At 58.3% G+C, this 24,134-nt stretch overlaps 2 protein-coding genes across 2 annotated transcripts; one reads left to right on the top strand and one right to left on the bottom strand.

Annotated features, from left to right (window-relative positions):
* The first annotated feature begins 1,723 nt into the window (after positions 1-1,723).
* On the top strand, positions 1,724-17,280 carry MARK2 (microtubule affinity regulating kinase 2). Its single transcript, XM_007944843.2, has 18 exons — positions 1,724-1,897; positions 2,127-2,180; positions 6,740-6,788; positions 7,154-7,219; positions 7,318-7,388; positions 7,575-7,631; positions 8,260-8,496; positions 9,099-9,218; positions 9,324-9,423; positions 9,498-9,610; positions 10,540-10,672; positions 10,925-11,106; positions 11,364-11,461; positions 12,291-12,452; positions 13,031-13,288; positions 14,282-14,308; positions 16,325-16,369; positions 16,917-17,280. Exons 1-18 carry the CDS (start codon positions 1,763-1,765, stop codon positions 17,278-17,280), a joined length of 2,271 nt encoding a protein of 756 aa, XP_007943034.2. The 5' UTR covers positions 1,724-1,762.
* Positions 17,281-19,713: 2,433 nt separating this feature from the next.
* RCOR2 (REST corepressor 2) lies at positions 19,714-23,641 on the bottom strand. The gene is made up of 12 exons (XM_007944842.2): positions 23,515-23,641; positions 22,709-22,765; positions 22,357-22,437; positions 22,103-22,155; positions 21,857-22,018; positions 21,647-21,771; positions 21,486-21,555; positions 21,179-21,394; positions 20,699-20,776; positions 20,507-20,564; positions 20,137-20,366; positions 19,714-20,028 (listed from the first exon to the last, which is right to left on the bottom strand). The coding sequence occupies exons 1-12, from the start codon at positions 23,639-23,641 to the stop codon at positions 19,714-19,716; spliced, it is 1,572 nt and encodes a 523-aa protein (XP_007943033.1).
* Between the last annotated feature and the right edge of the window lie 493 nt (positions 23,642-24,134).

Here is a 24,134-nt window from a genome sequence, read left to right as displayed (position 1 = left end):
TTACCTGCCCAGGCCGGCTCCTGTGGTGCTATGATGCCTGCGGCAGGTGTGCAGACTTGGGATTGTACTTGGAACAGGACACTGACCATGTGAGTTGAGTCCAAGCTTGCAAGGAACTGTCTACCACAGCTGCAGCTAAAATCATTCATGAACTAAGGGATGTGATGGGACTTTGGAGGTAGCACTACGGAAACTTGTCTTGATCAGTCAGTGCATGTGAATTGCTGGAGCTCAGGCCTGCGTGAGGCAGCCTGACGTGCTGAAGAGAAGCATGTGCTTACAGTATACTTGAGGAGCTATGGGGTGAGGTGGGCTTTGCTCCCAGGCTTACTGGTACACACCCACTTCTGCTGCCTGCTGTGGAACCTTGAGCAGGACACAGTCTTGAACCCATGGTGTTTTGAGCTGTAAAATAGAGATGATTTTTACCATGAAAAAAAAATTCACATTCCATAATATTCAATCAGTGATTTTTAGTAAATTTACAGAATTTGTTCATCTGTCACTACAATCAATTTCAGAACATTTTCATTACCCAGAAGGAGACCTTGTGCCCCCTACTCTTCACCCCGTAGACCCCTTATTTGGGCTAGCCCTGGACAATGACTAATCTACTTGCTGTCTCTCTAGAGTTGCCTGTTTTGGATGTTTCGTACATACTGTTGTTAGGTCCCATGGAGTTTGGCTTCTTTGAATTAACTCAGCGTTCCAAAATTCATCCATGTTGTAGCACGTGTAAGAACTTGGTTTTCTTTTATTGCCACATGATACTCCACTGTGTGGATGTATCACAACTTGTTTATCTGTTTATCTTTTGATGGACATGAGTTGTTTTTCTTTTTTGACTGAGTTAAAAGCAATGCTGTTGTAGACATTAGTGTCCAACTTTTGTGTGAGCATACATTTTCGTTTCTCTTGGGAAATGCTGGGTCCTTAGTAACTGTGTTTAACCATTTGAGGAACATACAGGTCATTATATGAACATGTGTTTTCGTTTGCAGCAGACCCTTTTAGTATTATGTTTATGTACCTGGTTGCTGCTGGTTGTTTTCACTTTGGCTTTGTCACGCCCTTCTTTGAGCTGTGTGCTCTGCCTTGCGCGGACCTGCTCCCTCAGTTCACTCATTGCACACGCGTTCGTGGAGCATCTGCCAGAGGCAGTCTCTGTGTAGGTGCTAGATGTATCACTGAATAAATGATATGTGCCTGCCTTCACGAAGCCCCCATTTTGAGTGGGATAGATAGACGACAGACAAATGTGGGGTGATCAACAGTACAGGCAAATGTCACGAGTCGGTAGTCATGGGGGCTCGGAAGCCGTTCTGACCACGTCCTCCTGTGACTGAGACACAGCCTTCTCACAGTGCCAGCAAGCAACTGGGGGAAGTGGGCGGTGGGTCTCCCGTGTGAGGTGAAGGAGTTCTTGGGTTATTACTGGGAGGATTGCATTGCCAGGCGGTGGAGCTCTTGATGGAACGGCTCAGGTCCTGAGCTCGAGCGCCCACTGTGTCTGCGTTGGACCTCGTGCCGTGCTCTTTTGGAGGGGAAGCTGGCTCTCTCACTCTTCTCCTTTTCTTTGTCCTGCCTTAGGATCCCTTTGGCATGTCTACCAGCCCCCTGGAGTCTGTCTCTTACATTTTTTGCAGAGAGCTGAGGGCAAGGGTATGGGAAACTGGAAGGGCAGCATGCCTGAAGGTGTGTCTCTGTTGGTCCGCAGCCCACCGTGGGACACCTCGACTCCAAGCCCAGCAGTAAGTCCAACATGCTGCGGGGCCGCAACTCGGCCACTTCTGCTGACGAACAGCCCCATATTGGCAACTATCGGCTCCTCAAGACCATTGGCAAGGGTAACTTCGCCAAGGTGAAGTTGGCCCGGCACATCCTAACTGGGAAGGAGGTGAGCTCTGGGGCTGGGCACCTGGCAGCACCTCCCAGCACTGTTGGCAGGTGGTGGTGGGACTCCTGGCACAAGCACCCTCTGGTTTATCAGGCAGAAGTGAGATCTGAGCCTTTGAGGGCACTTAGCGAGATGGGGCAGAAAGGAGTGGGACTTGGAAAGGACAAAGTTGACTAGTGGTGGCTTCAGCCCAGTCCAAGAAGTAACCTGGTTTTTTCCTCCCATTCAGGTAGCCGTGAAGATCATTGATAAGACTCAACTGAACTCCTCCAGCCTCCAGAAAGTAAGCGTGAGCACCACCTGTTCTTTCTAAGCCTTTCCAGGAGTCAGTGATCTACTGATCCCACTTGGACTTTGAGCCCCCTAGTTTAAAATCTCTGGCCATTTTTTTGTCCCTCAAACCCCTCCCTCTGGTTCTGCTACTTTCAGCACTTTGGCCTCCTGTGGTGACACCTCCTGGGTGGGCTTTTTGTCCCCAGTCACTGCCTCTTCTGACATCATTCTGCCCTTTCCCAGCCTCTTGGCCTCTCTATCTGATCTCTTTCTTACATCTCCTTATCTTCTGGTCTTTGGCCATCCTTATGCAGACACACACATTCACAGCCATGTCTAGAAGTCTGTGCAACTTCTCCAGGATTGGGAGTGACCCAGGGGAGGCACTAGAAGGACAAGGATAAGGGGAGGCGGGGAACTGCCGCTGGGTTCTTCTGGGCCAGCTGCCCTTTCAAGTGCCAGAGACAGTCTTCAGAAGTTCAACCCCGGTTCCCAGATGCTGACAATGTGGGCAGGCCCAGGACAGGCACTTCCAGTTCTCTTCTCACTCCTAAACTCCTCTTGGCTAGAGATCGCAAAGTCACTTGCACAGTCTTCACTAGATGAGGCTGGCCTGTTGCTTGTCTTGTCTCATTGTGGGAAATGGAGGTGGTGGGGGGATCCGGCAGGCCCAGGAAACTCTGGAAAGCTGGTAGGAATGAGCAAAGCAAGAAGGGAGATGGTTATTTGCAGAAGAGGGAAAGCTTGCCAAAGCCTGTCTGTTACGAAGCTGGCAACTCTGTACCTTTTCCTCCCATCCTGGGTGCTGGCAGACAGGGGAGGCAGGAAAGCTCCAAAAAAGTCCCAGTAAAGCTGCCCTTCTCCAAGCCAGTCAAATTTCCATTGTACCCTCAAACTGCCGCTGACCCTGGCCTAAATTTTCTGACCTTGATTATTGTTGTTGTTGTTGTTAGGTGCCGTCTAGTCAGCTCTGACTGATAGTGACTGCAAAAAGGACAAGGAGGCCACATGTTCTGACCTCCTCTAACCCCACAAGAGGAAGACAGAATCACTATCAGTAAGCCAAGGCCTATTACTGTGAGGCCAGACATGCTGCCTCCCTCCAGCCCTTTCACCAACTGTTCCTTCCAAAGTACCCACTACCTCTCTCCTGGGTTTGATAATTCACTGCAGTGGCCACACAGAACTCACAGATTACGGGGTTTATTAGGGAAGCACCACAGGCTACAGTTCAAGTTCAGGAAAAATGCTCAGTCTCTCTCCCAGCCCACCATCCCTCAGCCAACAGTCTCTCACAGTCTCTTTCCCAGCAGTGCTGGTCCCTCGGTGTCTCACTCAGCAATGCGTGTCTCTTGTGTCTCTTTCCCAGCAACGCGTGTCTCAGGAGCGTGTGTCTTTTTCAGCAGCACATCTTCCTCAGCCAGCAGTCAGAGAGTTCTGCCTCTAGGAGGCCTCTTTTTGATTCTGGCAGAGTGGCCAAACCAACCAGTCATAGCATCAGAATCCTAAACACCTAAGAGAGAGTGGCAACCTCCCAGAACATTGTTTAGTGCCACTCCCAACAGAAATACCCCAGGTGGACAACTTTAGCAATCAGGAGCTCCTCAGTTGCTCATGGCAAACTCCACCTTGGAGTTTACAAAGACTTATGGGTAGAAAAGCCACAATAAGTAATGTACTACACCGCAGTGACCCTGTGTACAACAGAACAAAACACTGCCCAGTTCTGTGACAGCCTCACAGTCCTTGCTATACCTGAGCCCGCATTGCAGCCACTATATTACCTTTGTGGTTTTTTTTGTGTGTGTGTGGTGCATTGGATTTTTCTCTTCCTGAACACATCGTAGGAGCTCTGGTGGCGTAATACCTAAGGTATTTGACTACTAACCACAAGGCTGGCGGTTCAAACTCACCAGCCACTCCTCGGAAGAGAGATTGGGAAATCTACTTCCGTAGAGGTACCGCCTTGGAAACCCAAGGAGGGGTCGCTGTGAGTCAGAATGACAGCAGTGAATTTGGAGTTTAAGTTTATTTATTTTTTAACACACTATAGTGACTGAGAAGAGGGGGAGGGGCATAACCCCATGCTAGCAGTCAAATACAGTGCAGTTGGCAGACCTGGGACCATGTTGTTACTGAAGGAGATGTTCACAGGATTTGACAGGGTGGGTTGAGCCACCCTGACAGGCTGATAGCCAGAACCAGGGAGTTTTCTGTTCCCCTGAGCTCTGGTGGCATAGTGACTAAGGCACTTGACTGCTACCAGAAAGCTGGCAATTCATACCCACCAGCCACTCCTCAGAAGGAAGGTTGGGCAAACTATTTCCGTAGTGATACCACCTTGGAAACCCAAAGAGTCACTCTGAGTCGGATCCAACTCGATGGCAGTGAATTTGTTTTTTGATTTGGGATCCCCTCAAAGGTTCTTTGGTTAAAAGGAAACCCAGTTGTCATCACCAGGACTTCCCTGCTTGGAGCTTTCTGGGGAGAAAGGAAAGAGAGCTGTCTTGACATTCTGGCTCAGACCACAGAAGTAGACGTCAGCTTGGTATGGGCCATTAGGTCTTTGGAGCAGTCAACCTGCCATTGTAATCATTTCTAGAGTCAGCCACGCCCCCTGATTTCCTGTCTCTTTCTTCTCTCTGCCTCTTACCAACGGCCTGGAAGGCACTAGCACCAGACCCGTGTCGCCATTTTAAAAGCCGTGAACACATTCCATTATCCGGGCCAATCTGATTCTGGCCCAATCACTCTGATTAAATTTGATCAGAGCAGCAATTCATAAAAGAAGAGCATTGAAGCAGCTTGTAACCTCCAGGTTCTAGACCAACCAGCGCCTGAGAGCTCTCCCTGGGGAATGCCACTTCACTTCATGGCCAGTGAATAAATGATACGTACCTGCCTTCCGGAAGCTCCCATTTCCATTGGGACAGGCAGACAACAGTTAATATGGGGTGAGCAGTGATACAGGCAGATGTCAAGAGTCAGTGGCTGTGGGGGCTCAGAAGCTGTTCTGACCGTGCCCTCCTGTGACTGCAGTCCCTGGCATCAGGTGGAGCCTGGACCTACTGCAGCTGCCACAGCTCCCTCTGAACTCCACTTGAGGCTGCCCCGCTGCGGCCCCTGAGCTGGCAGCCATAGTCTTTGCCCTCTTCATTTAAGACAACTGCTGGGCCAGAGATGAAAGCCAGAAAGGCCTAGACTAACAAGACAGGGGAGCCAGGTCAGCCTCTGTCTCCCGAAGATAAAATGCTGCCCGTTGTGTTGTTATGTGCCATTGAGTTGTCTCTGACTCATAGCGACCTTATGTATGACAGAACGAAACACTGCCCGGTCCTGTGCCAGCCTCACAACCACTACTATACGTAGCCCATCGCTGCAGCCGCTGTGTCAATCCGTCTTGTTGAGGGCCTTCCACTTTTTTGCTGACCTTCCACTTTACCAAGCATGGTATTCTTCTATAGAGAATGGCCCCTTCTGACAATGTGACCAAAGTAGGTGAGACAAAGTCTGGCCATTCTCGCTTCTAAGGAGCGTTCCGGCTGCGCTCCTTCCAGGACAGATTTCTTAGTTCTTTTAGCAGACCGTGGTACTTTGAGCATTCTCCGCAAGCACCACAGCTCACAGGCAGCAGCTCGTCTTCGGTCTGAGTCACTGTCCCGCTGTCACATGCACACGAGGTGACTGGAAACACCATGGCTTGAGTTAGGCACCCCTTAGTCTGCTCTTCCCCTTTGCGGCTCACGGAAGCTCTGGGGGCTCATTCCAGGAGGAAAAGAAAATGTGTTTGGTTTTTTTCAGGGCCTGCACCCTAACCCTACCAAGGAAACAAAGCAAAACTCTGCTCTTTGTGCAGGTGGTGAGGCCCAGGAGTTACCAGTTCCCTGGCCCCCACAGGGGAAGGAGTTCATTTCTGTCATCTTTCTCTATGGGAATGTATGGTTCGGAGCCCCTGATTTTGTTTTACAAAGCGAGCGTGAGTGTGTGGAGGTGGACTTGATTAAAATTGGCATCAGCTATATATAGGAGTGGGCTCTTCTGTCAGCACCTCAGAGCCCAGGAGAAAGAGCCCTCTACAGGGCTGAGCCCTCTGCTCCTGTAAGTCACAGGCTGATGGGGTGCCCTGCAGCTCCCACCACCCTCCCACAGACAAGCCAGAGTCTGTGTAGTCACTGAACTTGAGAAGCAGCTCCGGTTCTGAAGAGTCACATCCATGTCCATGGGCTCATACTCCCTTCTTCACAGGCACCCAGCCCACCTCTGTTTGGGGGCTGCACTTGGTTAGGTACGGCAGGGGCGTGGCTGACTTGCCCTGATTAGCTCTGGTGCCAAACATGGGGGTAGCTGGTCAGTAGAAAAGGGTTCCAGGCCCCTCTCAGCTCGCCTCTGCTCACCCTCTGCACGCCTGCCCGGCCGTCCGAGAGGCATGTGGCAGCCGGCCGACTGTCTGATTTATTTATTTGCCTGGTTTTTTCTTTTTGTGACAAACTCATTGTAGCAGTGACTGTTGGGAGGGGCCCGAGGGAGCAGTGGAACAGCCATGACCCCGGTCTTTTTTTTTTTTTCCAGCTCTTCCGTGAAGTAAGAATAATGAAGGTTTTGAATCATCCCAACATAGGTGAGAGCTGCCATGCCTTGCAGCCTTCCCTGTCTGTGAGGCTGCTCTCCGGCGCGCGCGGCCCTTCTCCCCCAGGCATCTTGCCTTCTGGGGGCAAGAGGGTGTGGGGCCTCAGGGGTGCCTCTGGGCAGGTCCACTCAAAATGCAGCTCCCCTCTGGTGCACCCTGCAGCCCCTAATCGAAGCCACAGATCCACTGCCGTTGGGTTGTCCTGACTCACAGCCACCTGTTGGCTGCTGTGAGAGGAACTTGTTCTCAGGAGGGTGCAAGACAAAAAGGAAGCAAACTTTGACCCCTGGGATGTGTTGGGACTTGATGTGGGGCCCTGCTGTTGCATGAACTCAGCTCGGCCATTTCTCTTGTAGTTAAATTATTTGAAGTGATTGAGACAGAGAAAACGCTCTACCTTGTCATGGAGTATGCCAGCGGAGGTAGGTGTGGGGTCGCGTCGCCTCTTCCTGCCGATTGTGCCCCCACTTCCCCAGCCCCAGCTAGCTCTGACCTAGTTCTCTGGCCCTGGCTCTTTCAGGAGAGGTATTTGATTACCTCGTGGCTCATGGCAGGATGAAAGAAAAAGAGGCTCGAGCCAAATTCCGCCAGGTAAGTGGCGCCCTCCCTGGAGTGGGGGCCTGCCTGCCCTCTGGGCACTGGAATAGGAGGAGAAGCTGTAGGTGACCTTCGCTGACCTGTGTGGTGGCTCAGAACTCGGTCCTGGGGCCCCAGCTTAGCCAGCTGCGGTGGGCCACCCATAGGTGTCCTGGACTCGCCCTTCTTCCTTCTTTTCAGATAGTATCTGCTGTCCAGTACTGTCACCAGAAGTTTATTGTTCACAGAGACTTAAAGGTAAGGCCGGTTCTTAGCCCTGTGTCTCTCAGTGGGGGCTGGGCTGTCCCCCTCATTCACCAGGACAGAACCATCAGGTCCTGAGAATGTAAGGAAACTCTAGCCTTTCATTTTTTTGAGGTGAGGAGGAAACACCTACAGCCGTTTCTGAGTCAGTCTTCAGACTAGTGAACTTCTGTCATTTTACCTCTCAGCACGTCCCCTCTTGGTGCTGCTAGGCGTGGCGGAAGCTTCCAGACAGAGGGGAGAATGTTGAGGGTCCCCACAGCAGCATAACTAGAGCTTGACAGCCTTGCGTGCACATGCGCACACACACCATTGCTCTGCTGAATGTCAAAGTTGGTCTCCACATCCTCAGACCTGTGACTAGCCAGGCCTGCTGCTGAAGCTGTGTGTAGCTCCCGGCATGTGCAAGCAGCTCCCATCCCATGGCTGCCTGGGTGGCGTGGCCTGCGCTGTCCTCTCCAGCCCGGCCCGTTGAGACCGAAGCCTACCCTGGAGTGGGTGGGGGGAGTTCTGAGGCTGCAGGTGGCGTCCCATGTGTTCACCCATTCACCGGGCTCCTTCCCATCCCTTTGCGCTTCCGTGGCCCACCTGGTTCCGTGACATCTTCCATCTTACCTTCCAGGCGGAAAACCTGCTCTTGGATGCTGACATGAACATTAAGATTGCAGACTTTGGCTTCAGCAATGAGTTCACCTTTGGGAACAAGCTGGACACTTTCTGTGGCAGTCCCCCTTACGCTGCCCCAGAACTCTTCCAGGGCAAGAAGTACGATGGCCCCGAGGTGGATGTCTGGAGCCTCGGCGTCATCTTGTACACACTGGTCAGCGGCTCCCTGCCTTTTGATGGACAGAACCTCAAGGTAGGGGAAGTGCAGGCTTCGGCCACGTGTACTGCGTCTCCCCTGCTCTCGCAGCCTCTGGTCTTAACCCTGACTTCACCTACTTGTCTCCCAGGCTAGAGCTCCAGAGCAGGGCTTGCTGAAGGCAGTGGCAGTTCAGAGGTCACTTGCCCCTCCCATGTTGTTGGACACCATGGAGCTGATTCCAGCTCACAGCGACCCCTGTGTGACAGTGGAACCGCCCCATAGAGTTTGCTAGGCTGTAATCTCTACAGAAGACAATTGCCAGGTCTTTCTCCCACACAGCGACTGCCAGCCTTTCAGTTTGCCCCCGAGTGCTTAACTGTTGTGCCGCCAGGACTTCCAGCATAGTAACTTCATTTCTTTTCTGGAGAGATGGGGCAGACTGTGTGTGTATCTGCCCCTCCAAGGCACTCTGGGATTTCAGGCCTCTGACTGGTCAAACCAGAAGGCACAGGGTATTGGATGTCACTACTTCTCTGGTGACGTGGACTGTCCACGGGAGTCTGCCTGGCCAGTCTTAAAGCCTAAGGATCCTGGGTCTTAGGGCTCTTCTATTGGCCTTGGGGTGATTTAAGTTTCCTAACTGGAATCCTCCACAGGAGCTGCGGGAACGAGTACTGAGGGGAAAATACCGTATTCCGTTCTACATGTCCACGGACTGTGAAAACCTGCTTAAGAAATTTCTCATCCTCAATCCCAGCAAGAGGGGCACTTTAGAGGTGAGCAGCCTGGAGCCCAGCTGACGGGAAGGCCCTGGGGTCCCCCAGGAACTTCTCAGCTAAGGGGCCGCCTTCTCTCCCCTTTGCCCTTTCCTTTGCTCCCAGCAAATCATGAAAGATCGATGGATGAACGTGGGTCACGAAGATGATGAGCTAAAGCCTTACGTGGAGCCACTCCCCGACTATAAGGACCCCCGGCGGACAGGTGAGGCTGTGCTGGGCCCTGGGGTCGGGCTGCCTGAGGCCCAGGACCAGCCTAACTGTGTCCCTCCCACGCAGAGTTGATGGTGTCCATGGGTTACACCCGGGAAGAGATCCAGGACTCGCTGGTGGGCCAGAGGTACAACGAGGTGATGGCCACCTACCTGCTCCTGGGCTACAAGAGCTCTGAGGTGTGTGCCCCCTGCTCCACCCCCTGGTCTGGCAGCCTCGCTGTTGCACCCTCTGCTTCTGGCACCGTTGGGGGCAGAAGCTCATCTCCAAGAAGGTGTACTCTCTACTGGCCAGTTTTAAGCCTCAGCTGTGGTGTCTCGGGCTTTTGGCCCTTGCTTTCGCTCATCTCCATCAGTGAATGAGTGAGAAGGCTGGAGGGGTCTGGGTCTGTGTTCTGATCTGGGTGAGTTGGTGTGGCTCAGTCTCTGGTTCTCTCTGTTGATCCTAGGCGCCTGTGTCTTTTTTCCTGTGTTTGCGTTTCTCTCTGTATCTGGAAGTGTCCACCTCTGGGCTTGTGTATGTGTGTGTGTCTGAGTACATGGCCATGTGCATGTTGTTTCTGTCTGGTGCTTCTGTTGGGGTACGTGTATCTGTGTATATGCATGTCCAGCCTCCCGTCTGTGGAGCCACATGACTGGGGACTGTTTTGCTGCCGTGTCTGTTAGTCCATGGGTATTTCTGGAATCAGGGTTGTGCTCAGCATCTGTGTCTCTGCACGTGCACTCGCAGCCTCCCCACCTTGCTCTCCCTCGTGGTGGGTGGGCTGCTTCTCCTGGTTCTTGCCTTAACCTCCTTTAGAGGAGGGGCTTGGGGTGAGACCCTGTTGGTATGGGGGGCTCTCTGGGTCTGAATGTATACCCTTTGGGTGTGTAAATGTGTATACCTCTTTGAGGGCAGGGATGTGTCTTTGTCTGTGGTCGTTGGTGTCTGCTTTGGGACACGTGTGTCTCCAGGGTGACGGATATGTTTAGATGCCTATCAATCTCGGGTGCTGGGGAGGGATGTCACCTGTGAGCCTGGCTATCTTACGTGTCAGTGAGTGTGTCCATGTGCCAGCATCTTGCCTGACTTCTGCCTGCCCCTGATGCCAAGCACCCTGTTCTTGCAGCTGGAGGGTGACACCATCACCTTGAAGCCGCGACCTTCAGCTGATCTGACCAATCACAGCGCCCCATCCCCCTCCCACAAGGTACAGCGCAGCGTCTCAGCCAACCCCAAGCAGCGGCGCTTCAGCGATCAGGGTAAGTGCTTTGGGGGGTGGTAGCAAACGGCTCATCCCTCCAGAGAGGTCACAGGTTCTGGGCGCTTTGGATGACCCTGCGGAGTTTCATCCGCTGAGCAGTTGCATGGCCTTGGGCCAGTGATGTGACTTCTCTCCGCCTCTGTGAAATGGGGGGCTGCTGGGCTGCTGGCAAGGTTGTAGGAGAGCACCGCGCACTCAGTGGACCTCGGTGGGCCTGGCCTTACCCATTTTCCTCTCCTATCTGGCCCAGCAGCCGGTCCTGCCATTCCCACCTCTAATTCATACTCTAAGAAGACTCAGAGTAATAACGCAGAAAATAAGAGGCCTGAGGAGGACAGAGAATCGGGGCGGAAGGCCAGCAGCACAGCCAAAGTGCCTGCCAGCCCCCTGCCCGGCCTGGAGAGGAAGAAGACCACCCCTACCCCCTCCACGGTGAGTCGCATGCGCCTCTCCCCTGCCCTCCAGCGCCTTGTGCCTTCCGGTCTCCCACAGGGGGTCTGCTTCCCAGGCAGGTGTTCTTCGTCCAGGCCTGGCTCCTCAGGGCTGCCTGTAGCCCAGGAGTGAAGGTGAAACCCCTGTCTGCTTCGGTGGAAGGTGGTGGGAAACTTGTCTGTGACCTGGGAAGAGAACCTGACTATAAGAAGACTTGCATTCTCTTTCATCCATCTGTCCCTCTTTGTTCCCCACAGAACAGCGTCCTCTCCACCAGCACAAATCGAAGCAGGAATTCCCCACTTCTGGAGAGGACCAGCCTTGGCCAAGCCTCCATCCAGAATGGCAAAGACAGGTGAGCAGGCCCGGGCCTGGCCCGCCACACTGCCCAGGAGCGAGGCGCAGAGCACCCACTCACAGCAGTGACGTCTGTCGGCAGTGCCATCTCCTCTCCCACCCAGAGTTTTGCTCTCGCTTCTCGAGTTCTGTCCCTGGTCTGTTCAGTTGAGCTCTCCACATCGCGTACCTCCTCCCTGCTCTCCCCCGTCTGTCCCCCTGCTCCCCCATCTCCTTCTCCCTGCCCTGCCTGCTCCTTGCAGTGTCCTGAGTGAGGGCTCCCAGTGGCCATCCCAGCTGTCTTCCTGCTTCTCCACTGCAGCCAGGACATGGCAGTTGCCCTCCTTTGGACATCAGTGCCCATGGCTTTGTTTTGGGGGCCCCGGCTCAGGGGAGAACCAAGAGATACCCATCTGAGGGGTCCCCATTGAGGGTGGTGCCAGCCAGGCCTTGGGAGAACACAGCCTCCCTACTGGGATAGGCAGTGTCTAGGTGTGCTGAGCTCCTGGCTTCGCCCCTGCTCAACGCGCTGAGTGTCTCTCCCTAGCAGCGGCCGCTCCTGTAGAGAGACCCTCCTTGTTCTCAGAGTTCTCAGGAGACCAGTGCAGCCCACAGGCACTTGCTTCCTGTTGCCCGTTTCCTCTTCTGGCTCCGGCCTACCTTGCTGCTTCCTCACCCTGCCCTCCATTTCCCACCCCCGTTCCTCAGGTCTGACCCACGTCCTGCTGATGCTCCCATCTCAGGCCGTTCCCTGCCCTTGCTTCCTAACCCGGGCCTCCTGCCCCAACCCCCAACCCCCAACCCCCTAACCCCCTAACCCGGCCCTCTCCGCTGCTTTTGTCTCCTAGCCTAACCATGCCAGGGTCCCGGGCCTCCACGGCTTCTGCTTCCGCCGCAGTCTCTGCGGCCCGACCCCGCCAGCACCAGAAATCCATGTCGGCCTCCATGCACCCCAACAAGGCCTCTGGGCTGCCCCCCACGGAGAGTAACTGTGAGGTGCCGCGGCCCAGGCAAGTGTGCTGGGGCAGCTGGGGCGCCTGCTGCCTCCCGCCTGCCCTCCCCTCCACCCCAGCAGTTTCTCCTTTCTGCCTGGGGTCTTGCTCTGTTCTTGTCATCTTAGCTGCAAGAAGTGGCCAGAAAGTGGGGAGAACCTGAAACAGACCATATACCCCTCCCTTCCACCTGCCCCCCTCTCAGGAAAGACTTGCAGGAAGTGGGCCTGAGGGTCCAGAAGGGGGCCTGGATGGCTGGGCCTCCTCAGACTCCATGAGGGCCAGTGCCCCAGGGACCCTGGCCTGGAGGTTTGGCAGCGTTGTCCCTTGAGATGCTGGTCACCAGGAGCCTCTTCTCTCCAACCTGTACCGCCGCCTCCATGTCTCCCTCCTCGTCTCCCTCCCACCATCTCCTTCCACCCCCTCATGCCTTCCTGACTGTGTCCTTAGTGGTCACCCCTTCCTTCTGTGTCCTCTGTGATGCCTGCCTGTGACCCAGCGTCCCCCTTCCCTGTCCCCGCCCAGAGTGCTCAGGCGTTGGCTGGTGATGGCTTTCCTGTACGCTGATCCATCCCCCTCCCCCTCTCTCCCCACAGCACAGCCCCTCAGCGTGTCCCTGTCGCCTCCCCCTCCGCCCACAACATCAGCAGCGGTGGCGGGGCCCCAGAGCGAACCAGTTTCCCCCGGGGCGTGTCCAGTCGAAGCACCTTCCATGCCGGGCAGCTCCGACAGGTGCGGGACCAGCAGAATTTGCCCTACGCTGTGACCCCAGCCTCTCCCTCTGGCAACAGCCAAGGCCGGAGAGGGGCCTCCGGGAGCATCTTCAGTAAATTCACCTCCAAGTTCGTACGCAGGTGAGCAGGAGGTTAGGGTGACACGGAGGCTGAGGCCAGGCCTACCAACATGCCTAGAGGTGGGCGCGGGGATACCCACAACTGAGGCTGGGCCCCGGCGTTAGGAAAGGCTTGGGAAGCCCGAGAAATCTGGCCTAGCCCAGGAGTGGCTGCTGACACCTTCTGTGCCCAGGCCCATCCCCTCTGGGGCCTCTCCCCAACTCTGCACATACCCCTTCTTCTCCGGCCCCCAGCAGATGGCCGCTGCCGCCTCCTCTCCAGGGGAGTGTGAACTCAGATGCTAAAATAAAAGCCCCCTCTTCCCTCCTGGGTTCCCATGGAAACTTATATTTGGTGACGCAGCTGCAAAGTCATGAGGCATGAGCCAGGCTGGGCCAGCAAAGAACACAGGCCTTTTACTGGTCTCTTGTCTCACCCCCTTTGACCTCCTGCCCCTGATCCAGTGGTGTGGTTTTTTTCTGACAAGGGCAGGGGCCGGCTGTAGGACGTGCTCCTGGCCACCTGGGGGTTTCTGGATGAAGCCCTGAAATGAAAAGGCTGGGGGGGGCCCAGGTGGCCCTCCTGCCCTGGAGCGCTAACATGCTCCTGGTTGGTTCGTGGGGAGGGATTCGGACAACTTTTGATTCTTGAGGTACGCCAAGGAACTTTGCCTCTCGGGCTGCTCCCTATCTCCTCCCACCTCGTGGCCCACCTGCCGTGGAGCAGGGGCTCAGGAAGCAGTAGGTGGCTTTGACAGAGCAGGCTTGCCTGCCTTCATTCCTCCCCTTTCCAGCCCTGCCACACAGTTGTCCTGGCGGCAGGAGGGGCACAGGGGGTGGGAGCGCGGGCAGATCAGGGCATCTCAGACTCTAGTCTCGCTGAGCGGCTCTTGCAGAACGGAGGTGACCCTTAACCTGTAAACTCCACTCCCCCACCTGCTTATCCACATACCGTCTTGTTGTTTTTTTTTTTATTTTCTTTTTTTATTTTGTCTTTTTTTGTTTGTTTTTTTAGAAATCTGTCTTTCAGATTTGCCAGAAGGTAGGCGTTGAGCCCACTGGGTGTGTGTGTCTGTCCTGTGTCCTGCTTCCATCATTAACTCCCCTCTTCTGGCTCTTGCTTCCTCCTTCACCTGCTAACCAAGTCTGTGTGGCCCTCCTTCCTCTGCCATCTTAAAGGGATGAAGCCTGCCTCTCACTGGGCATCTGCACAAGGCCTGCCCTCCTGACTCCTACAGACGGGCAGGTGAGGGGCACATAGCCCCCAAGAGGGCACGTTGGCCCACATAGGGCAGATGGCTTTGAAAATGAGGGCCCTTGGGCCCACAGTGATGCCTGTCCCCAAGCAAGAGGGACCTTCTCAGGGAATTCTCCCTTTAAGATTGTCCTCGCCTCCGCCCTAGGGTTTTGGTCACCAGTGGTGGGTTCCCTTCTGTCCCTTTCCCTGCTGTATGCATGCTCTGAGGAGGCTGACTGGGGTTAAAAGTGCGTCTGGGATCCCGTTTCAGTCTGTGAGCTCCTGGACTTCCTTCCTTGGGCCCCTGAACTTCAGGGCTGTATGACCTCTTGCCCTGTCCTTTGGGATGGCAGGACTTTAGAGGTACTACAGAGACTTGAGTGCAGAGGTGGCAGTCAGAGTCCTCCAGGCCCAAGGAGGCTTTGCTCAGGAATGGAGCACAGCGCCCCCTTCTGGCAGCTCCTGCAGAACTAGCCCCTTCCCCCGCCTGCCACCACCACCCTGGCCAGCACACCTGCCTCCAGCAGTAGTGGCTGGGTCACACCTCCTCTCCTCTGGCTTGTGCTCACCTGGCATGGCCTGTGGGTTCTGGAGAGCCAGAGCCCGCCCGGGAGGTTCTAGGGGCTGTCTGCCCCCAGGTCCTGAGAGTGAGAGACCTTGCCCTCCCTCTGGCATCTTCCTTCCCAGGCCAGCTCCTGGCCTTCCACCCCTGGCCCCATCCTCTTCCTCTCTGGAGAACTGGGTGGACCGGGCCCTGACGGAGAGCACTGGTTCCCAGGCCTCAGCTGGGGCTGGGGACACCTGGTGGCCATACCGGAACCCCGTCTGAAGGAGAAACTCAAGACAGGGTCAGGCTTCCCCTTCCGTCCCCTCCCCCAGCCTCTCACCGCATGGCTGTCGGTTGCTGCACAGGGTCCCAGGTGGCCTGCTCTGCAGGGGCCTTCACCCGCACCGGCGGGAGCCGGGCCCTTGAGTGGGGCTGGGCGGAGCCGCTGGGGGCTCCTACCCTGCACCCGCCAGCCACCCACAGTCCGCCGGTTTGCACTGCGTCTGTCGTGTCTCTTCGTGTCCTTTTACGTGTGCGGCTGCTGCTGCTTTCTTCCTCTTCCTCACGCCCTCTCCTCCACGGTCCCCAATTTCCTGGCTCCAGGCACCCATCTTCCAGTCAGGAGCTGGAGAAGCCGCTCAGCGGGGCCAGACCTCTTCCTCACCCACCCTCCCAAGGTGTCCACCTACCCTGGCCTCCTCCCTCCTCCTCTCTGCACAAGCAGATGGCTGGCAGGCCGGCAGATGGGGAGCTAAAAGAGGGGAGAAGGCAACCTTTCCCTTCCTGTAGCCCTGTTCCTCCCCCAGCCCTCAGCAGGCCAACTCTGGAGGGCTGGGCCCTTGGGGCCTCCTGAGAGAGGCCTCCACACACTGCCCAGCCCCTTCTCCCACACAGGTCCCCCACACACTCCAGAGGATTGCAGGCCCAAGCCCCTGGTGTTAGTGTGAAAGCCCCCCACCCAGCCCGCCCCAGTGCAGCCGGCGAGCCTGGTGCCGCGGCCAGGGGCCAGCCAGGCGCACACCCAGGCCTCCCGGAGTCAGGCACCCTCTCCCCAGCGTGGTTCTCTGGGACTGTGGGGTGGACCAGGCCCGTGCGCCAGGCTTCCCGGTTGGACAGGGATAGTCGAGCTGCCAGGGTGAGGTGCCGCAGAGCCGGGTTGGCCTGCCAGGTGATGGGCGAGGGGTACCTGCCGGTCCCCTCCCTCACTTGGGTCTGCGGTGGTGGAAGGAGCAAGAGGCCCCAGCACTAAACTCTCCCTCGCTCTGTTTTTTGAGGAACCTGAATGAACCTGAAAGCAAAGACCGAGTGGAGACGCTCAGGTGAGAGGGCCGGAGCCAGCACCGGGCCTGCCTGGGCCACCGGGCTCGCCACAAGCCTCCTGCTCCTCTCTTCCTCCTGCCACTTGGCTCTTCCTCTGTCGGTTCTTCCCTGCCCCACCCTCTGGGGGCCTCCCTCCTTCTCAGGTCCTGTGTATTCTAATACTCTGGAAGGAGCCCTGCGTGGGGCGGGCGGGCGGCTTCCTGCCTCAGGACTAGTTCACCTTTTCGTGCCTCAGTTCCTTCCTCCTGTGTAGACAGTCCGTCAACTGCTCAGGCCACTGAGCTCGGACTCTCCCCCACCCCCCATACCCCTGGTCACAGAACAGAGCCGATCACTGCATGGGACTGTCACCCCCCAGGGCTGGCTTCTCCTCACCCTCTGTCTTGAGAGATGGCCGGGGACCAGGTTCTAACCTTCCCTCTTCCAGCTCGGATGGCTCCTTCCCTCTCCTCTGGTCTCAGGGTCTATCTGCCTGCCAAGGGGGCTGTCCCGGGGTGGGGGGCCTGGGCCCCCCGCCTGACACGCCCCCCTCTGCCCTCTCCACAGACCTCACGTGGTGGGCGGCGGCGGCGGCAACGATAAAGACAAGGAGGACTTCCGCGAGGCCAAGCCGCGCTCGCTGCGCTTCACGTGGAGCATGAAGACCACGAGCTCCATGGAGCCCAACGAGATGATGCGGGAGATCCGCAAGGTGCTGGACGCCAACAGCTGCCAGAGCGAGCTGCACGAGAAGTACATGCTGCTGTGCGTGCACGGCACGCCGGGCCACGAGGACTTCGTGCAGTGGGAGATGGAGGTGTGCAAACTGCCGCGGCTCTCGCTCAACGGCGTGCGGTTTAAGCGGATATCGGGCACCTCCATGGCCTTCAAAAACATTGCCTCCAAAATAGCCAACGAGCTCAAGCTTTAACCGGCTGCCGGGAGCGGGGACCAGGCGGCCGGCCGGACTCAGCTGCCGGGGCCTCGGGCCACCGCGCCGCCGCGGGCAAGACTGCGGACTGGACTCGGCGTGGCTCCCCCTGCTGGCACTTCTCCCTCCCCGCCCGGCTCGGTTCTTCTTCCCTGTCTGTGGGGACCGGGAGAGGGTTCTTCCCCAGCCCCCCACATTCACCCCTGCCCACAAGCCCTCCTCTCCCCCCTTCCCCACGGAGGCAGAGGAAGGGGAGGGCGGGCAGGGGCAGGGCCTCCCCTCGGTACTGCGGTTGCACAGAGTATTTCGCCGAAACCAAGAAATTTTTTATTACCAAAAAAAAAAAAAAAGAAAAAAAAAAAGTTCCCAGCGGCCACCTTTCCTCCCTGCCCCATTGGGACAGTGGAGACTGGGTCTCTGGGGTCTCCCGGGAGGGTGGCTCAGGGCTGGAACACTCTCAGGCAAGAGTGGTGGGGTTCCCGTCAGTCCCTCCGCCGGCCCGCTTCGGGCTTCTCCGCGCTCCTTCCCTCCCAGCAAACCGCCAGAGGTGGCCTTGCCCTGACCGCGGGCCCCGCGGCCTGGGGCCCGGGCAGCAGTGGACTGGAGCGGGGGTGGGGTGGGGCTGGTGGCCGCTCTGGGGCTTCGAGGTGAGGCTGAGGGGCCGCCCTCCACACTGTATCCTCTCTGCCCGCCCTCCTTCCCCAGAGCTGGGCATTTCCTTCCACAAGCTGCTGTGGGGCGTTCGTTCCCCTCCTCACAAGTCTGTGCCATCTCCCCCACCCCCTCCCGGGTAGAAGGAGGGCCTGAGCCCGGGGCCAGCGCCGGGGGGATTGCAGGGCGGATGGGCTCCTCAGGGCCCCGAGGCTGCTCCCGGGGACTCCGGGTCTTCTCCGTTCTGGGAGAGCCCTTGTCCGGAAGCACACCCCTTCCCCGGCCGGCCCTCCCCGCCGCCTCCCCTTCATTGGCATTAATCTGGGCACCAGCTCGTTCCATAGCAGTGATCCCTCAGGCGGTCTCCTCTCGGCCTTGCCTCTCTTCCTGACACTGTCGCGCGGCCCCTCCTCCCAGGAGACACTGCCCTGGGCCGCCTGGCGGGCGTGTGGGGGACAGCTACCCTCCACCTGGTGGGGGACAGACGGGGGTGTGTAGTGGCTCACAGCTCACCTCCACGGCCAGTGTGGGAGTCGGGGCTTAGGGGCGCTTGGCTGGGGGACGGCCGCTGCACCCCTTAATTTATTTCTCTGCTGTTTTGGTTCTTGAGAAATTGGGGGAGGGAGGTCCTGCAAAAGGCTGCCCCTCCCACCCTCACCTGAGTTGTACATTTTTTTGTGATGGGTTTTATTTTTTATTATTTTATTTTTTTGATTCATGACGACTTTGCCCCTGTTCATCATTTTCTCCAGCCCCCCCATCCCTCCCAGGCCAGGCTCAGTGGCAAGTTGAGCCCTTGGGTCCCAGGAAGGGGCTTGCCAACCTCAGCCCTCCTGCCCCAGGCCCCCCAACTGCGGGCTCCGGCTCAGACCAAGGGCTCCCCCTTCCCACCCTCCCTCCCCCCTCCTGCCCTATGGAACAGCCCGGGTGCTCTGAGGGGGCCGGGAGGGCATGGCCTGGTCCCCAAAGGGGTGGGGGCTGGGGCACCCAGGCAAGGTGGCCCCTCCCCCACTCAGCCCCCCTGCACTTGTTTCTCCTCTGGATCAACCACGTAATAAACAGAATGTCTGGAACCCCAGCGATTGCTGCCTCCATTTCTTCTCCCAGGCAGGGACCCAGTCCCCATGGACAAGATGGGTCCTGCTCACTGGCCTTGGCCGGAGAGAATGGATAAGACCCAGGGCCCTGACACAGGGAACGGACTCCGTGAGCTTGGGAGCTTTTATTTTTTAAAAACATTGAAAAATAAACCCGGGTCTGCATGAAGTTCCCAACCCCCCATTCTCCAAGCTTGGGCAAGTGGGTGCGGCAGGCACCCTCAAAGCCCCCGAAGATACATTCCCTCCAGCGTCTACTGCTGTCAGGCCCTGAGGAACCTCTGCCTGCAAGCCCCCCTGCCCAGCTCACCCGACTTATTGCTAAAATAAGGGAAAGAGGATGGAGATTGGCCGTCCTCTGTCCTGTCACCTCCAGCTATGCTCACTGCCCCCACATACACACACATACACACACACACACAGGGCAGGGCTCAAAGGCCAAGACCTAGCAGCCATTCCAGTCACAGCCCGGAAGCAGAAACCAGACCCTCAGGCCTGCTTAGGTGGCCCAGCCAGCCCCTGGCCGGGAGACGACGCGGCTGCCAGGATGGTGTGCAGAGCCCACGTGTCCAGCTGCGCACACCAGCAGCTCTGGGTCTTCCCTCAGTGATGCCGGAGGTGCCCAGGGATGTCGACCCCAAGGGGTTCTGGAGCCTTCCCTCTGGTTGGCGATGGCTCTCAGGGCTCAGAGTGAGGGTGCTGGGGGCTCCAGAGGGGCTCCAATCAGGGTCGGTGGGGGCTGGGGGCCCGAGCGGGCACTGTGGCGGGAGGCGGCCAGAGCGGGGCGGATGAGCGGTGGCGGGGGCTGGTTGGGGGCCAGGCGGGGCTGGAGGAAGCGGCCCTGCTGTAGTGGGGGCGGCTGGCGAAGCAGAGTGGGTGCCGTGGGCAGGGGTGGCCTCAGCAGCGGGGGTGGCTGAGACAGTGAAGTGGGAGGCGGGGGAGGCGGGGGTGCAGGGGGCACCGACCGAGGCACAGATGTGGAGACAGATGTAATCTGGACCTGGGGGGAGAGGAAAGGGTCAGCTTGCTCACACCCTCAGCCCAGTTCTCAGGACCAAGGCTGAGGACGGGCCTCTCCTCTGCAGGACGTCTGTCAGGGCCGCCTCACCTCGTCATCTTCCTCTAGGGCTGGGGCTGGTAGGGGAGCCCCTCTCCTAGCCTCCTCCATGGGGACCGGGCCTCCGGGAGCCCCATCCTGCTCAGCCTCCCATTCCTGCAGCACCTCCTCCAGGTTGAAGCGGCGCCGGTAGCTCACAAAGAAAGTCTTCACCTGGGTCAGAGTCTTGTTCCCAATCACCTCTGCAATAGCCCCAAAGTCTTTGCCATACCTACGGATGGCTGCAAGGGTCAAAAGGGCAGAGTGTGAACACCCCGCAGCACCACTTACTTCCTTGATCCTTCCCTTCTACCCCCGGCTCCCTGGACGGTGGGGAAATAGAATCCCAGGCTTATTCTGTTCCCCCCAGGGGCTCACCCACCTTGTACAGCCAAAAGCTGCTCATCTGTGGTCCAGCGGGAATTGAACTTAGTGTTTGCCTGGAGAGTGAGGAATACGTCTCTTAGACTCAAAAACTATGGAAGCGGAGGATCCGCTCCCCACAGGACCCCCCTTTCTGTCCCACCTCTCAGGAGCACCCCGTTCTGCACCCAAACTTGAAGAGCAGCCTAACCTCAGGGGGGCGGAGCGGATCGATACCGCCCTCTAGGGCCTGGCGGAGGCTGCTGTTGCTTTGCTTCATGCTCTGCACCTGGAAGCATGAGGACAGGCAGACAGATCAGACTCCATCCCAGGGAGGTGACCATGGCCAACCCCCAACCCTCGCCAGTACCCCAAGTCCTCTGCAGACATCATTCCTACCTCCCCTAACAAAGCTCTCTGCCACCCGCCATCCACTCACTCCTCCCTCACACCACCCCCTTCAGTGGGGAAGATACAGTGTTGCTTTCAGCTTCTCCCCGTTCCAAAGACCAGTTTTTTAAAAAAGGGGGGGGGGGGGGGAGACTTGCATATCACCCACAATCCCACAGGATGGGGCAGAACCAGGCTGGGCCCCGGCACCGTCTCCCTCATACCACAGGCACACCCCCAAAACCAAGTTCCCAGACGGTGCACAGCCCTGCTGCAAGGCCCCTCTTATCTCAACCCCCACCTGGCGTTTGAGGGAGATGAGCTGGGAGTCGAGGCCTCGAAGTGTGAGGTTGGCAAGGTCTGGGCTCCCCGACACCGCAGTGAGGCCCTCGGGGCTGAGGTACATGCCCTTCGGTGGGCGCCGGCGCGTCCGCAGCGGGTGGTGGCGGTACTGAGACATCTGGACCTCCTTCTTCCCGGGACCTGGACGGGCATTCAGGGGCCGAGAGGGCACAGGCTGCAGGGAAAGGAGACAGGGTTGGCGGGGCAGAGCCCAAGGAGGGGTGACTGGGCGGGTAGGCAGGGTCAGACCGCCTCTAAGACCTCACCTCTCTCTTGGGGTCTCCAGTGTCTGGCTCTCCTTCACTAACAGCTCCTCGGCCCTCTTCAACCTCATCGCTGTGGACAGAGGGCCCATGAAGGAAACGAGGCCGTGGCCAGGGCTCACCAACTCTGCTTGTCCCCACCGAGCTCTTACCCACGCCCTCACCTGTCTTCTTTGTCCTTGCGGCCCCCCAGTCGCCGAGCCTGCCTGTCCATCACGCTTGTTCGGCTGCGGGTCTTCTTCCACGAGTAGTAATACTTCACCAGGCTGGGGATCAGCTTGTCGGGCAGCTGCGGGAAACAATGCCAGCGGTCAGGGTCCACTCAGGTCTCTGGGCCACAGGAGGTTCATCAGAGGAGGGGCGGGGGCTTATACCATCTGCTGGATACGCTGGAAGCATTTGCCATGGAAGCCAAAGGCCTGTTCAAATAGCACCTTGTCCTCTACCGTCCACTCGTCGGGGAATGGGGTAAAATTGGCCAGGTCGGCCAGCGACTTCTCCACGTCGTGTTTGTGCCATAGAAGCATGCCCAGAGCCTGGTCCGGGACGGGAGCAGTTCAGCTCGGCCGCCCCAGCACCGTCCCATCCCCACCCCGACTCCCTGCTTGGCCGACCCTCACCTGCTCAATGTTGTAGCCATGTTTCTCCTTGGCCATTGCAATGTACTTGTCAACTGCAGGGGCGGGAGGAAGTGGGTCTTGGAGCCGTGAGCTACAGCGCTTACCCTAGGCCCTACCACCCAGAGAGGGGTCCCCACCCAGGGGCCTCGACCCTTCCAGCCTCTAGCCCACTTCTGAGAAGAGCTAGCCATCGGCTGCTGTGAACCCAGCTGGTCACGCAGCTGGCGCTCCACCCCAGGGTTCCGCCCACTCACGCTTGGCATCTGACACGCAGTGGTTAGGTGACCACACCAACATCCCCTTGAGCTCCTTATTGCTGTAGCGCGCAGGGCTCTCTGCAAGGTGGCGGGGCAGAGGAGGGATCAGATCAGCCTGTGGCCAAAGCCTGGACTCACAGCAAGAGGCCGGGGAGGTGAGGCCCAGAAGGCAATGAGGGGCAGAGACCCAGACAGGAAGGCACAACAGGAAAAGGAGCCGTGCCCCAGGGCCACCCCCGGCCGCCCGCCTGTCCTGCCCTGGGAGCCAGCCAGGGCTCCCCAGGTGGGGCTCGGAGCCAAGCCGTGGCCCCTCCACTCCCCTCCCATCGCAGCCTGTCCTGCCACTCACCAGGCTTACACTCTGGAATTACGGCTTGATAATTGGTTCCAACGCGGATCATGCTGTCTGTGGAGCCAGGGGAGGCAATCAGGACTCCAGGGAGGGAGGGCGGGAGGATGTGGCGGGGGAAGGTGGCTGGCCCAGAGCTCTCCTCCCTGACCACCCAGGGCCCCCACCTGCAGGAGGCTCACTTTTCCCTGATCTTCCCCCTCTGCTACCTTCAGCCACAGGAGAGCTGAAAGGAATCATGGTGGAGGTGTTCTGGGGTGCCAGGGGGTGGGGGGCCGGGATATGAAGGGGTAAAGGAACAGTTTTAGAGTCCAGGCCAACCCAGAGCCCTTTGTTCTGCTGGGGGGTGGGAGGCTGCCCCCAGAGCTGGACCACAGCCCTTCAGGGAACCCAAGGCTCCTCCCCACCACATGAGCCTCACAGCTCGGCGTGGAGGTGCCTCTCTCCAGCCCTTGCCCGCCAGACCTCAGTCCCCTGCAAAGTGGCATGATATAAGGGGCCCAGTATGAAAAAGGGAGGGATGCCCGAGTTCCTCCAGCTCCCAGAAGCAACTGCAGGGACTCAGGACACTGCCAGGGCGGGCATCACCACCTCCCAGCTAATGTTAGGGGCCCAGTCTGCAGACTCCCTGTGCCGGCGGCACCCGGCTAGGGGAGCAGCAGCACCGCAGAGCATCTAATCTAGGGCAAGGGAGCAGGAGCCATTAGTATAATCAGCCCGCGGTCGTAAACTACACGCGACCGCTCCCCACCCCCCTCCGCACCACCAAGACCGACGCGCCTTTAACCCTAGGCCGCCGGGCTCACCGTGGGAGTGCTCCTCCTCGCTGCTGTCATCCTCGGAGTGGGGCTGTCCGCCGTTGGGCGCCGTCTTAGCCCGGCTACGGGACAGGATCCCGGAGCCTGCGCTCGGCTTCTCCATCACCGAGGGCATTACCCCGCCTAGCTGCCCCGGGGGGCGCGGAAGCCTACGGAGGGCAACGGTGCTCGCCGCGCTCGCCGCGAGTGCGGTGCCCGGCCCGGCCTGGAGAGGTCGCCACTGAGGCTGCGAGAGGCTGGAGGTTAGCGTGGCTGGGGTCCGGCGGGGCGGGCGCCCAGCGGGCAGCCCTAGCTCTCTCCGCGACCCCCACGGGCAAGGGCGTCAGAAAAGTTTGTGCAGAAGTGGGGTACGCGGGGGGATGAGCGCAAGGTCCGGGGCGGCTGGGGCGCGCTCGCTCCGTCCGCCCCACGGGCTTGGGTTCCCGCAGAGAAGTCGGACGCCCTGCCTTCGAGGCGTCCCCGAGCCCACCGCCCGCGAGCCCACGCCGCGCAGTGGGCGGGCGCTGCAGCGCAACGTGCGCCCCCGCGGGCTCCGCGCCTCTTGGCTGCACCCGGGATGCCCCGGTCCCCGGGCAGGGACCTTGTCCCGACCAGACCCCTGCCCGCGA

Source organism: Orycteropus afer, unplaced genomic scaffold (assembly GCF_000298275.1).
Source record: "Orycteropus afer afer isolate SDZICR_OR568_19922 unplaced genomic scaffold, OryAfe1.0 scaffold00130, whole genome shotgun sequence".
Classification (NCBI taxonomy): Eukaryota; Metazoa; Chordata; class Mammalia; order Tubulidentata; family Orycteropodidae; genus Orycteropus; species Orycteropus afer.
Note: the sequence above shows the minus strand (reverse complement) of the source record. Positions and strands in the feature narration are given on the sequence as shown.